The following is a 15496-nucleotide window of genomic DNA, read 5'->3' on the forward strand; positions in this document are numbered from 1 at the left end:
ATTTCCTTTCCTTTATCAGCTCATTTCTTGGATACATTTTTTCTTGGATACATTGTATCCCTAGCCCTATTAGCCCTTAATTTGGCTTTGTGAATTCGTTGGCACTCCTCAACGAGGACATAAGATTCTTCAAGCTTCCTTATCTCTTCTTCAACACTTGGATATTCGCCAATCCCCTTAGGGCTTGCTGGTCTCCCTCTTTGTGTTTCTTGGGTATGCTCATCTGATTTGGCTTTGTGAATTCGTGGCACTCCTCAACGAGGACATTAGCTTCTTCAAGCTTCCTTATCTCTTCTTCAACACTTGGATATTTGCCAATCACCTTAGGGCTTTATTTGCCAATCACCTTAGGGCTTACTGGTCTCTCTCCTTGTGTTTCTTGGGTATGCTCATCTAGTTTTAGCACTTGGTCGGTCCCTTCCTTTGATTGGGTAGATTTGGTGTCAATGTTATCTTCTTCGGAGCCATCCTAGATTGTGACATGGTGCCACTTTTGGCCACTTTTTTCACTCTTCTTCTTCTCCCATTTTTAGAGGTTGTAACATCGACGGGATTTTTCCCTTTGTCTATTTGTTTTGCTTTTGCTTGTGTCAGGACATTTAGTGGCGTGATATTCTGAGGCTGCACACCTATGGTTCTGATAATGGCATGGTTAGAAGTGGAAGTAGAACCACTAGCACAATATGGGTAGTCTTTGATCAAATGATCAACCCCATGCTTAACACAAGTGTTGGCATTTCGTTAGGCTATGTTGCCATTAGCTGAGCTTGGCCCGCATGAACCACATTCCTATTAGGAAAATCTTCTATTCAATGAGGTCCACCACAACTAAAACACTGTAGTGGCTCCCTTCTCATAGTTGAGTTTATGTCTTTACCTTTCCATTGTACCATGATTTGGAACACTGGCAGTGGTGTGTTATTCTGTAAGACATAAAACCTTGGCGCAATCTTTGTGGCATCCTCATAGTAATCATTATTGATTTCTACCTCACGCATGAATTCCCCCTCATCTCCAAAGGTTCCTCAATCAATACCTGGTTGATTTTGGCCTGTGGAGGTTGTGGAGTAAAACAGGTGGTGGCAAAGATGATGTGTCCTGTATCCGTTCACGTCGTGAAATGTTTCTTGCACTTTCACATGTTAAGAAGACACTTTGGATTTTTAGGTCAAATTTTCCTTGATCTGTGTTAGATAGACTCCAATTGTGCAATTAAGGTACTCCCCTAACTTTAGTCTGACAGCCCTCTTAGTTCATGCACTAGATCAACTGACAGTTCACGCCGTGAAACCGCCACCGCAGAGGACAGCTTACGTTGTGAAGGAGTAAGCAAGGCTTCACGCCATGAAATAGGGAATGATTCACGTCATCAAGTGCTGAATGGTTCATGCCGCCCTGAAATCGAAAATGGTTCACGTTGTGAAGTCGTCAATGTTTCATGCCATGAATCAGGTTGTGTTTCACGTCATCACTGTTGCTAGTTCACAAATAAGATTCCTTTAGTTTTGTTTGAAAAGATGCAGAGGAGAAGAGAGCTTGAGCTCTTACAAGCACACACACACTCACAAAACCCTAAAAGAGAACACACAAGGTGAGAGGCTGAAAATCTTTTTCTTCTGCACACAACACAACACACCATATACAAAGATAAGAGTACACACAATATGAAAAGGTACACAACCAAATACATACTAGGGTTCTCTATAGTGTGAACCCAACTAAATGAGCCGGCGCTATAACTATGCCAGTCTCTAGAATGGCTGTCACATAGCGTGTCATCCCACTGGTCGCATATCACCCATGATCTCACCAACCATGCCAGTGGTGTAAGTTATGGACGTGGTGTTGAAGCGCATGCAACAGAGTCTAGCAGCACAAAAGCTTTGGAACAAACTCAATGAAGATGGTCCGTATGAAGATGGAGACATATATCAATGGAATATGAAATTGAATACTGAAATATGAAGTTAGTGTTCATTTGGCTACATAAGCGACAAGAAGAATCCATTCTTTGAGAGGAGTTTGGGAAGAACTAGGCTAGGCTGAGGTGGGAGGAGGGGAGAAGAGAGAGATTGGTTATCAATAAAAGCTCGCTCCAAAGCCCGCTCCCCATCCCCTAGAATCTACTAGTCAACATAAATGTACGTGTTAGTAACAACTACCTTAATGTATGTATACACAGACCCTTACCCGTTTTAGGATGAACCTACCGCATCTCTTAGATAGGGAAGCATCCCCTTATAGGAGATAAGAGGTAATCGAAATACGATCCAATAATTCAAGTAATTGAAGAGATTTAATACGAGCAAAAGACTTAATATATAGTAGTTTTACTTTTAACCAAGGTGCATGAAATAACATTAAGTAAATAAGCATCTTCTTACGAGGTTATGGACCCTTTAGTAGAGATCATGATTATTTTATCACTCATGGGTATAGTGGTTATATGTAGAGAACCTTAACTGTTAAGATGAACCTATTGCTTACATGCCCGAAGCATCCCCTTATAAGAGATAAGATGGGTGTAGTGGTTAAAAGCGATAGTTGAAAGTGCCATGGTTATGGAAATCCAACACGGATAGAGTGTAGACTATTGGAGTGGAGAGACAAAGGTAGCAAAACACACACAGACGTAGTAAGCAAGAAAAGAAAGAGAGAAGCGCAACACTCAAAGTAGATTGACAAAAATGAGTGAAGTACAAGTGAAGTGACATGACATGATAAGGTCACTTACACACTCACTTATAAGAAAGTGTACACATGCTCGGGGGGAAAAACTCATAAGGAGGGAAAAAGAGCCCAATCCCATTATGAGCCATGTCCACACGTCACTACCATATAAATGGCTACAAATCCCCCTTGTAGTGATGATGTAAACATGTCTAGGGGTCATGTGGCTAATCAATCCCCAAATGGCAATAAGCCCAAAGCTTTGTGGAAAGCTTCGAACTTTTCTCATGAGAGAGCCTTCGTGAACATATATGCCACATTGTCATGTGTAAAGACATAAGCTAGGCTAATCGCTCATGCAATGAGCATCTCTCTAATATAATGATAATACACCACAATCTGCTTTGTGCAAGCATGAAACATTGCAACGGCCAATGTACTCTGACTGTTGCAATGAAGATGAAATAGGGGGTTGCTGTCCAGCACCAAGATCTACTAAAAGGCATTTGAGCCATGCACACTCTATAGTCACCTATAAAACTACGCTGTACTACTCAGCTTCTCACCTCCAAGCCACCGTTGGCTACTTCTTGTTGAGTTATGATATACATAAATCACCAAGATAAAAGCATAAGCCACTAGTGATACTCAATCGAATTCACTGAAAGCATGCGGCTGAATATGAAATTGTAGATATTTTACTCTATGGTTGATTGGAAACACCTAAGACACCATTGTACCATGCTAGTACTTGGACTTATGATACCACATTAATACTGACGGGGGCTATGCATTTGGAGCCATGCTAGTGTTATTGGTATATGCATTTGAAGTCATGCTAGTGTTATCGGTATTACAGGTAATTTATTGTGTATATTATCGAGTTAGTGCATTATGGGTATTTTATGTTTGTCCCTATGAGCATAATCATGTTGGGATTAATTGTTGAGAAGTCCAATTAATTATTCTAACAAATGTGATTACACTTGAGTAATAGGTGTTGAGTAATGCAAGGGTATCAATTGGGGTGTTGCATAGAAGATGGTGACATGAGCATGCTCAAATCATGGTGTCACATGGAGCATCTATGGCAATGTACCAATTTTTATATTAAATTAATGCCATATTTTAGCTTGGTTGGGCATTGTATTTGTAATGGGCAATTATATTCCATGGTTTATTTATTGTAAAGGTAGTGTACAAGGTACTAAAGTTTATTTTTGTAAAAGAAGACCCAAATTTGGATGGAGTAAGCTATTGTTGGCTCCATGGGTCTATTTTTAGAATAAAAAAGATATAAATATTGTAGACGAGAAGGGGAGCCACCATCATGGTGTCACATGTAGTATCTATGGCAATGTGCCAATTTTCATATTAAATTAATAATAAGTCTATTTTTAGAATAAAAAAGATAAACGAGGAGGGGGGACGCCATCATCTAGAGGGGGTAGATTGGACCTAGTGCTGTGTGTTATGAGTATTCTTCTTTGTTTTTGCACTTTTTTGTTGGTTGATTATGTTTGTAGGATTAGATTCGTTATAAGAATAGCCCAGGGATGCTCGCAATTCTTACTTCCAAGACTATGCATAAACCTGCTTAACTAGGAGACCCCAAATTGAATGTTTGGCCTCGTATTGCATAGATAAATGAGGCACCCATTAGTCTATTGATAAAGTGATTTATCAAATGGGGTTCATCTGCATCTGGGAGACTGTGCCTACCACCTATCTCTACTGGTGTAGCAATAGCCTTACAGTCTTCAAGATTAAACCATGTAGCAATCTTTGTATGTACTTTAACTGTAACATCATAAGAATATCTTCATATTGCATAAACTTCATGTCCAAATAATAATGCAACGAGCCCAAACCTATTATCTCAAATGCAACACCTTTGTTGAGCATTCACTTGCTCCACATATGGTCATCGTGCATTGTACAAAGGTAGGAGTGTATCAAAGATATCATGTGACCATATATGATATCATGTACAAAGGTAGGAGTGTATCAAAAATATCATGTGAGCATATATTTGCTATTTTTACATAAAAACTTGGGCTAAACTGAGTTCTTAACAAAGATATTTTTACTCACCAAAATCTGCATTGTGGCTAGATGATGGTAGAGTATAAACCCTTTGCTTTCCGAGCTGTATCCCACATGCATTTTATTGTCTTATCATCCAACTTATTCTGTTGTTGCTCAGGCATAAGAGCAAAATTAAGGCAACTAAGAACACGTAAAAATGAGCCATAGAGGACTTTCTTCCATTCGAAGTTTCACACGAGGGTAATTGTTTGCAAGACCTTGATGAAACTATTTAGCACATAAGTGGCACACTCTACCTCCAACCAAAAATGTGAGGCGAATCTTGTCCTTTAACCATGCACAACAGACCATCTTCATGGGATATCTATTCTTCTCTCAGCCACACCATTTTGCTGTGGTGCGTAAGGCACCCTACATTGATGTGATGCCTCTTTCAGCCATATATGTACGAAACTCCTTTAATATATACTCTCCTTCTTGATCTATAAAAAGGGTGATAACTTTACATGCAAACATATTTTTTTAGCCTTAGAAACAAATGTCTAAAGCATGTAAAGACCTCTGACTTTGCCTTTTCAATGATTTACCTTCAACGGATACACCCAAGTGTACCTAGAGTAGTCATCAATAAAAGTCAACGGTTTACCTTTAACAAATACACCTAGGTGTGCTTGCAATAGTCATCAATAAAAGTCAAAGATTTACCTTTAACGGATACACCTAGGTGTGCTTGGAGTAGTCATCAATAAAAGTGCCCCTTCTATACATTTTTGATACTAGCAACAACTTTAATATCATATCTTGCCATTTAAGGTATAAAAAACTACCGAATTTATATACATGTTTGATAGGAGCCTCCAGCTTTGACAACTCCAATATCATATCTTGCCATTTAAGGTACCAAAACTACCAAATTCAAGTGAATAAAGTGGATATGCCATATCTCTGCATCACTCATAGCACATGTGACAGTCATTGAACAAGCGTTATGTGCCAATCTCTCTCATACATGTCCAACTTGTAAGGCCCATGGCTTAGAGTATCAGATACCACAGTGATGTCTCCATAAATCTAATCATGAACTATACACATGTCATTAATAAATCTGATTACTAGACTTGCCCTAGCAATGGTAAAGACTAACATCAAGTTCTTTTCAATGCCTCGCACAAACAAGACTTCTAAGAGAGTGATCGTCCCACCATTTACACAACTATGAGAACAAGCTTACCAACTCCTTTCACTAGATATGAAGAATTGTTTACACATGTGTGAGAAGCAGACTGAAGGGAGGAAAACAATTCATGCTAAAAAATAATGTGCTTGCAAGCACCGCTATCAAAATACTATACATGTTGATCTATCCCTAAAAGACATACATGCATCTTGGACGGAAGGGTCATAACTGCAAAGCACAATGAATGCTCAATAATCCTATGCATAGTACGCTGACGACTCCTTTTCGGCTGACTCCTCCTTTTCGGCTCTTAGTACTCATGCATCAGCCATGGCCATTCTTGATCTTTCTTTTCTCCGTATGTAATCTTTTTCCACATTCATTGATATAATGGTCTGGCTTTCGATGATAGTTATGTCGCTAACCTCGCCCCACAACCGTTGTGCTACGACGCCCCCGTCACCAGCGCACCCAACCGCCCTCCCTAGCCTCCGCCGCCCCAAGCACTTGCTCTTCCTAGACTGCCACCTCCTAGGAACCTCTCCAACCTGCCCTCCAGCCCAACCTCCCAACTGTCCAGTTGGGCCTGTCCAGTCCCGCCCTACCTAACCGGCCACCCTTTCCTTGCCCGACCCATACCGCCCACGTTTTTTTTTTAATTCAAAAGTTATTATTATAATTATTCCCTGCGCTTCACTTTTTTATCCAATATATTATCCCGGCTCTCCTCTCTGGCCATGCGGAGGATAGTTCCTGAGCGAACGACCCCCTTGGATACTCTGACACTCCTGAGCCACCTAAAGGAATCCTGACACCACATTGCCCACTTCCACTTCCCTAAGTCCTCAATTTTACACACCACTAAGTCCTTAATTGTAAGGGAATCAATTACTCAACATCATTGTAAGTGGGTGTACCCTATGAATTGATATATTCCATGCAAGAAAAAAAAAACATCGTGGGCACATATTGGGCAACCAGAGCCATTTTCTCAAGTAGATCTATGAAAATAACACTAAAGTACGATAATTTTCTGTTGGTCTGTGTTTGTGAAACAGAATGGTGGCCATTTTTGGAAGTCCTTTTAACAAGAGTGGTCGACTGATGATACTGAGTAATTTTAGAAACCGGACAACCGTCTACCATTCACGATTCCCATGGCCAGCCACATGGATATTTGTTTCTAGAAAATTATGATTGAATGATCTTCTGAACAAGCAACTCCATTAATCATTATAAGTTTTTTTTTTTTGCATTGAGAGGTAACATTGAATTCCAGAGCTTTACACATCTCGCTGACCAACAAATAGGATTCAAGTTGACCCTCCAGATCCTCTTGAAATCTACAAATTCTTGCTCTTGGCATCTCAGCAACCTGAAATTTTTTTGGCAAATACTGGCATTCTAAGGGGTGATTTTCATCTTCCACAACCAATCCTTAATACAGGCACCATAGTTTACCATTTTCACAGGGATCTTCAAAAGAGCATCATGTAAAACTCTCTTATCAAACCTAGAAGTGTCTAACATAGCAGTCACTTGGATCTGCATCTCCCAAACAACAAGGGATCATCCCACAGATTCTCCAGGCTACAAGCTCACGTCTTGTAAAGCCAGAGGAAGATTAAAAATGTGAAACCACCAGATCCTATAAACATCATCAAACAGTTTCCAGTTAACATGGTACAGCCCTGCCACTCCACAAGATGCAATGAGGGCATATTCTAAATGACCAAAGGAGCATAGGAAAACACCTTGTCTGACCAAGTAAGCCTGTGCCATTTGCCTATAACAGGCATAAAGGCAGTAAGCTCCTTAAGCATCTTGGCCCATGATTCTTCTTACTTCAGGAATGTTCCTGACAGTTTGGAGATCCTAGCCTTAGCATAAATCTTCATATCAAGGATCCAAAGTCCTTCCATTCTGAAAAATCTGTGCCATGCAAGGAATGAACAATGTCTCTTGTCCTGCTTACCCTTCCATGATGCCGCATCTTTCAAACATCTTGAAAAAGTGTATTTTGTGTCCAGCTTGTGTGTGAAGTGCATGAACAGTGTTATGATGTCCAGCTGCCCACTCCTGACAAAGATTGGGCAGCCACTATGAGAGTCTTAGACCTCCTGCCTGGGACACATGCAAAGCTAGCTGCTATCATGTGTTGGGCCTAGTGTACTTGTTTGCTTGTCCCTAGATTAGACAATCCGTTGCTCTTGATTTTCTCGCTTTGAAACATTCAAATAATGTCATGAAGAGCATGGTGAAACACACACTACAATCACAGAGTCCATGCAAAAGCACTGGAAAAAATGCAATGAAAACTTTGATGGTAGTTTAATAAGCCAACATGGAAAGGGCAAATAAAGCAAGAGCTACAAAGTGGAGGGCCCAGAGAGGGAGAATAGCATGCCCTGAGTTGTTTTTGGAAGATGGTGTGGGGGCTAAAAAGGGGATGGGGAAAGGGGCAGGGGATGGAGATTGGGTGGAGGCTGGAGGAGGAGGGGGTGTGAGGGCATTGGCAGGGAGCTTGGCATTACAAGTGTAACCACAGCCCTTAGGGTTGCCCACCCTATATACCCCATTCGCGCTCAACACATACAGGTTGTTGCCATTGTCCTCGCCGTATGAGAACAAATAGAGGAAATTGGGCTCTGGGTCGGTCGGCGATTGCTTGCAGTCCATAGGCGAGTCTGCAGAGCATGTGAAATTTACCCTAGCTGTTGTGTAATTGCCGCTGCCCGCAGGCGTCTCTGCTGCTGCCCACATTGCACCACCATACAAATCTGCATACACATACCTGCATGCTTTCATTAAGCATTAGCACCATAGAGGAAAAAAAATTGAGAGTTATTTTTCCACCTATATGCACCCACATGTGGACAGGTCCTCCCCCCATCCCCTTACAGTGACGCTCAACCACTCCAGGGACCTTCTCCACGAAGCTTCGCAGTTGGGGAACATGGTTGTACTAACCTGCCATAGAGACATGCATCCTGTGTTGACCTTGAGACAAAACCTCCAGTGATAGAAGCAGTATCCGTTGCAGGGTTTACAGAAACATGACTATATTCGAGTATAGGAAATATGGGCTGTATAGAATTGGCACTTGTATTGCCTCCTGGTGATCTCGGAGGGGTATAAGGTAAGGTCCCCTCATAGACTCGCCATCCATAATTCCCGCCCCTTGTGATCAAGTCAACCTCCTCAACCTTGTCCTGCAAATACAATCAAAGTTACAGCTTGCCACTACAAATATCTTTGCTTCAAAAATAGGTCATCTAGACCAGCCCTGTTTATGTGAAGGTGGTGTTGCTGCGCCCAGCAGCATGCCTTCTATGAGCTTTCTAACCACGGCTAAGACTCTGCTTTCTAACCACAGCCAAGTCAGAGCTGGGCTTTGGATGTAGGCTCTGTAATAATCAACTCTACAGCTAGCTATTTCTGAAGCAAGCCTTGGTTGGTCAGAAAAGGCCTGAGGAGGATGTACCAAATTTCACCACCCGTAGGCGCTTATTTATCCACCCGTAGGCGATGCCGCCAAGGAAGCACCAAGGGGGGTTTTGAACCCAAGACCTCTTGGTCCTAGGCAAACACCTTCACCACTTGAGCTATCACCTCATTGGCAGGTCAATATCTTACTGGTTTTATTAATTTTTGTTAATGCTACCTGAGGCAGTGAGTTGCAACAAGCAACTGAGCATGTTTGTGGATGGTTTGTAGCCATCATGATGGTGTGTGCATGCCATGTGCACCTGCCTGAACATCTCTCACAGGATGTCCACGTTATGACTACTCTGGAGACCTGGTGAGGTCTGGATAAGAGGAAACATAACCAATAACAACAAAAGACAAAACAAATCAAAGGTTGAGCCGAGGCCAAAGATGGTACGTGCAATTTAATGGGATGAACCAAAAGATCCTGTCAAGAATTCATCCCTTGGGGCTGACTTTACAAGCAAACCGAGTCATTGCTGCTCTAAAATAACGTAATCACCGAGCAAGACATACAGTGCACAAAGAAGAAGATAGAAAAGGGAAAAGGAGAAACAAGAAGAGAGGCCTCCACCCTACCTAAAACCTATCAAATTATGAATCACTATAATTTTACATTTCATTGTGGCAATATTGAAATGATGGTTTGATAACAACAAGATGCACTTTTTGGATTCATGACAAAGACATTGATTCAATTTACAGCTTAAGCACTAAGTGATGAATTCAATTACTTGTTATACACGCAGCTAAGCAATTACTGCAAAAGTAAAGAAAATGGCATGCAAAATGACTACAACAGCCTGCCATTGTTACATCCTCACCCAAAGTAACAGGGATTGACAGTCAAGAGTGGATAAATGGTTCCAAAAGTGCCTGCCACTGTTACATCCTCACGAAAAATAACAGGGATTGGCAGTCAAGAGTGGGTGAATGATTCCACAAGTGGGTTGGGGCTATTATTAGAAGCCAAGGGCATATATAAATAGTGTTTCCCATAATGAGGAACATCTATGGACATAATCCCCAATGATGACCTGCGAGAGCATGCTTGGGCGGAAACTAAAAAGCTAGGAGAAAGGGCCAGCGATGAAGCTGCCTTAAGGGCCTAGATTGAGGAATACAAAGGTCTAGTGGAGGAATATAAGGAGCACCAAAAACAAGATGGGGAGATAATCAAAGACCTAAAGAAGGAAGCAGGAACAGCTGCAACAAGGGTGACAAGAGAAAAAAGGGGTAAAATGACGGTTAATGAGCTCAATGTCGCTCTGACAACAGCTCATGCCGATCTTGGAAAGTGCATCGATGTGTGATCTCGGACCTAGACCCAGCCCACGAGGTGGATCTGACCCAAGGGGTGCTAGAGTGTGTGGTGTGGGATGCATATGGGCAAGGTTATTCAGGGACCTGGAGGCCCCACTGGGATGTTCTCATTCCAGCTCCCCATGTGCTTGTAGATGATCCGGAGCTGTCAAGCCCACAGTTGGGTTGGAGAGAGAACGTCCGCTGATCTCTGAGTTCAGGTAATCTTTAACAGTCTTGTAATTTGGATGCAGGTTGAGGTCCTGTGGTTGACACGGTTGATTGATCTCACAAGGAGTAACATCATTTGTTGTGAGTTTCAAGAAAACAAGAGCTTAAGGTGAACAACTCATTTGTTGTTCTCCCATGAGGATTCAAATGCATGCCCCTTTCCACATTAAATAGGATGTCAGCATAATAGAAGATAATGCTAACCTGGCCAACATCAGCACAATAAAAGTATGAAGGATTGATCTTATCGAAGCTGCACCGCCATGGATTTCTCAATCCATAGGCCCAAATTTCTGGCTGTGAAGAGTTCTCTTGGACAAAGGGATTATCAGCGGGTATTGAGTAGTTCCCCCAAAGTTGCAAGCTCAGAATTTCACTAGCACCTGTAAAGTAAAACATCAAGCATTACCAAAGTGACCACATGTATCACATGGTAACATGTTGTATGCACATGACACGTGTTGTATAGATTCAAAAGAACCAGTAGCCATCTTGACTAAAGGTACAAGATCACTACTCTCTCTCTCTCTCTCCCAAAAAAACATTGATATGAAAGTATGCTTACTAGGTATAGTATCAATGTTGAATCTCAGAATCTTGCCCAGTAGTGACATCTTGTTCTGAGCAAAGTTGAAAGGATCCCCAGTGCTTCCACCATCTCCCATCATGAAATACAAATAATTATCAGCTGGTCCAAACAAAATCTGGCCTGCATGGTGAGTCGTATAAGGGAGCCCCATGGTGAAAATTCGCCTCACTTCATTCGGGTTTGCAGCCATGGCCTGTCACATTATGACCAAAACATATCAAGCTATCTTCCATGCTAGCAATACCAATTTATATAGCCTCAAACCGAGCAACCCCAAAAAAAATCTATGTTGATGTATGTGGTTGTGAAAACCTTGAGGGGAGAAGATGCTGATGACATGTTAACGGAGTATTCTGCGATTACACTTGAGATCTGGCATGGTATTGATCCAGCTTCTGGCCCCAGTTCTGAAAGGGTGCATCCTGTTTCCGCATTGCAGGCACATCGACCAGCACAGTCGGGCCACAAGCTCTTGTCACAGTTGTAGGAAACAAAAAACCGACCGTTATCCTTGAAATTTGGATGGAATGCCACACCCAGAAGACCATATTCTCCAGAACTTATAACCCTGTCACTAATGTCAAGAAAAGGTGAGGATTCATTTACACTCAAAGGTTTCCCCGACCCTTCTGCTGGGAGCGTTGCCAGCCAAATTTTCCCGCTCTGGCTCGACACAAAGACATGGTTCGATCCATCTGGATGTGGAATCATGTTCAGATACATTCCATCTCCTACTTTTTCAAAACAGATACCCTCAAGATTTGGTAGTGGTGTACTCATGTTGAAAGGCACAAATTTTTCTCCACTGTAACAAAACTCTCCTGAGCTGGGGGGGCCACCCAGAGCTGTGCAGAAGTCAGTCTTCGACTGCCAGAGATCTGTCAGTTTAGTGGCATTTTGAGCAGACTGTGAAGTTCCACTGGCTCCTTGCAACGAAGTTGCAAAAGGGGAGTTCTTAATAGGCACAGTCTTGCATGTATCCCATACATTCTCACAATAAGCATTTGTGGTCGTGTTAGATGATGATGTGTCGTTTGATGCTGAAGTGGAGTTGCACAAAACCGGAGCTGAGCGCTCTTCCTGGAGCTGGACTTGAAAGAGATCTCCTGCATAAGGGTCACATTGCTGCACAAACAAAACAATATTTTACATTTTATGCATGATTCGATGTATGGATGTGGATGTGTGTTGCATGTTCAATGCTACCATGGATAGAACCTAGAACCCAACTTAGTCTTCTGAGAGAATTTCCTTCAGAAAAGCAAAGGGAAGGGGGTCCTAAAACCCCCTTGACATAACAAGGAGATGAGACACTTACAGCGCATAGTATCTGCTTCAAATAGCTAGCACACTGATTATCTGAAACATTGAAGGACTGAAACCTGCTCTTGAGTTGCTGGTCCATGCTTGCATTACAGCAGCTGGAATCGTTTTGCAGGAAGGAAGAGCAGAACGCCAGAGAGGTCTTCAAAGGGAGAGGAGCATCTGCACGAACAAGCAAACAATATATATATATATATATATATATACATGAAACCCAAGCGAACACACACACAAACACACACAGAGAAGGGAGGGACTCACCGTTGTTGAGACAGATTGGAAACGCTTGAAGATGGGCAGAAAAGAGCATGGACATCGCCATAGCCAGGATGAAGAAAGAAGGGGCCTCCATTGGAGAGAGCAGCAGCAGCACCCCGTGGCGGGAGAAAGCTCAAAAGCTACCTGCCTACGGGGTAGGAGTCAAAGGGATGTGTTGCAAGTTGGCGCGAGAATGGGAGTGGAGGAGGTGAGGTGGCGTCCATGGGACATGATTGGAATGGGCTACAGTTGACTTTTGCATTTGACACCAATGCATCTTTACGACGCCCACCTACCAGATATATAGCATTTTAACTAGGCACAATCCATGGGCCCTCCTTTGAGAGCCAATTGCCTATTGCCTAAAAAGGAAATGTGTGTGTGTGTGTGCACGCAGGCACACACACGTGCACACTGCATATGAGGGAGAGAGCCAATTGCCAATTACCTAAAAGGAAATGTGTGTGTGTGTGTGTGCATGCGTGTGTGTGTGTGTGTGTGTGCACGCATGCACACACACGTGCATATGAGGGAGAGAGCCAATTGCCAATTACCTAAAAGGAAGTGTGTGTGCATGTGCATGTGTGTGAGCGTCAATTGCCTATTACCTAAAACGAAATAAGTGTGCATGCATGTGTGTGTGTGTGCACGCGTGCGCATTTGAGTGTTCCCCCCATACCATCCCTCTACATCCTTAACAACATAAATGGTGGTCACTTTTGAGGTCAAGTGAATAGCAAGCTCTTCTTGTCAGTACCCCCAATGGGGTCGCAAGCACGAAGGGGGCTCGAAATCTAGATGGAGAATATTGCTTGTCCGTGCTTCAAGTCACAAACAAATATGATGACCTAAATCTCACATTGCAATGTGAGATATGTCACTTCTTAGGCTCAACCCCCATAAATAGACCTTTCATGCTAACCTATAAATAGAACTTGATAGCACGCACCCCAACACCACAATCATGAAGGGTTCATGGACATTGGAGCCTACATCATGGTAATTTTCTTACTCCATTGGAAACCTCTCATTTTACCATATTACTAATAGCATCAAATTCCATGATGCATGTTTCCTAGTGACCCATGCCTCAAAGCTCAAGTTATGTGGGCCATCAATCCACTCCTCTAGGGCCTTGAGCACATTCCTTCCCTAAGACGAGCACATGCATTGACTATAAACCAAGTTAAATATGCTTTAATTCAAAAGTGGATGCAAAAATCCTTGTTTTCAATTTTTTGCTCAGAGAAGATCTCCAATCATAAGATGTATTTATAAAAGGTTCCTTCCTCTCTCTCTCTCTCTCTCTCTCTCTCTCACACACACACACACACACACACACATTCTTTTGTACATTTTAGATCCTTGTCATATTAAGTTTCTCTTTCTTGTCATTATTAAGTTTCACATTCTTTGCTATTAATACACTAGGAGTGACAGGCTTTGAGTCAATAGAATCTCAAGAGCTAGAAGTCACAAGGTGTAAAAAAGTTTGCTCTTTGAGATTTCTCATATTAAAGTCCTAAATTTTCAAAAAAAATACAACCCCTCCCAAAAAAACACCCCCTCCCCTCTCTATTTTCTTTCTAAGACTTTATCTTTATTTTAACTTTTTTATGTTTAGTTTTACTTTTCTATCCTTAATTTTAAATTTACTTTTTATTATTTATACAAGATAACGCGCACGAGTGGCCAAGGATCCACGTGGCCAAAGGAGAGGGAGAGTTTGAGAAAAGGAGAAAGGAAAGGAGAGAAAAGGGAGCAGCCACAAAAAGGGAGGATTTTCGAAAGGGTACAATTTTGAATTTGAATCTCACATCTTTCAATGCAACCTTGGTTCACGTCGCTTAACTTCAATGCTCTTTTTATTTTATTTCTCCCCTTACCACACGCCATCTCCCTTTCCCTTTAATTTTTTCTCATGTCATATCAATTTTTGAAAGGAGAGCTATCCTTTCTTACCTAATAATTTTCTTGAGAAAAACAAAATAGGGGACTCCCTCTTAAAAGGTGAGCTTCAATCATGATGAAAACTTCAATGTGTAGGTATCTATCTCTTTCTCTCTCTCATTGTAAAGAAAAGACAAAAGATATTGTATGTAAGCTACATTTATTTACGAGTGAGCACACCTAACCATGCATCCCCACTAATTAAAATTTATTTACGAGTGAGCACACCTAACCATGCATCCCCACTAATTAAAACGTAACTATTTAAAATTATATGTGTATGTGTGTTTATTTATTTTATAAATACACATGTATATATAGGTATATGTGTCTAAATATAATAAAGCATGATATTATAGATAATATATATTTACATGTGTGTGTGTGTGTGTGAGAGAGAGAGAGAGAGACAGAGACAGAGAGTGTATGTGTGTACGCACACATGTGTGTGTGTATGT

At 41.7% G+C, this 15496-nt stretch overlaps 1 protein-coding gene across 2 annotated transcripts; it reads right to left on the reverse strand.

Annotated features, from left to right (window-relative positions):
* Positions 1 to 8194: 8194 nt before the first annotated feature.
* LOC147608725 (HIPL1 protein-like) lies at positions 8195 to 13310 on the reverse strand. Of its 2 annotated transcripts, none has more exons than XM_086788598.1 (7): positions 13092 to 13306; positions 12826 to 12992; positions 11820 to 12632; positions 11484 to 11700; positions 11123 to 11301; positions 8867 to 9108; positions 8195 to 8690 (listed from the first exon to the last, which is right to left on the reverse strand). In XM_086788598.1, exons 1-7 carry the CDS (start codon positions 13180 to 13182, stop codon positions 8228 to 8230), a joined length of 2172 nt encoding a protein of 723 aa, XP_086644724.1. In that variant the 5' UTR covers positions 13183 to 13306; the 3' UTR covers positions 8195 to 8227. The 2 variants fall into 2 exon arrangements, with proteins under 2 accessions (XP_086644724.1, XP_086644725.1); XM_086788599.1 differs by having other exon boundaries at positions 8464 to 8676; positions 13092 to 13310.
* Between the last annotated feature and the right edge of the window lie 2186 nt (positions 13311 to 15496).

The sequence above is a fragment of the Cibotium barometz genome, chromosome 52, assembly GCF_041138505.1.
Source record: "Cibotium barometz isolate CiBa-2024 chromosome 52, ASM4113850v1, whole genome shotgun sequence".
NCBI lineage: Eukaryota > Viridiplantae > Streptophyta > Polypodiopsida > Cyatheales > Cibotiaceae > Cibotium > Cibotium barometz.

What these genes read in the sequence shown, in the direction of transcription:
- LOC147608725 (XM_086788598.1), bottom strand. Translation starts at nt 13,182, where the DNA reads ATGGAGGCCCCTTCTTTCTTCATCCTGGCTATGGCGATGTCCATGCTC. An exon ending in TCCAATCTGTCTCAACAACG is followed by an intron (nt 12,993 to 13,091) that starts GTGAGTCCCTCC and finishes TTGTTCGTGCAG; the next exon opens with ATGCTCCTCTCCCTTTGAAG. An exon ending in ATTGTGCTGATGTTGGCCAG is followed by an intron (nt 9,109 to 11,122) that starts GTTAGCATTATC and finishes TTGTATTTGCAG; the next exon opens with GACAAGGTTGAGGAGGTTGA.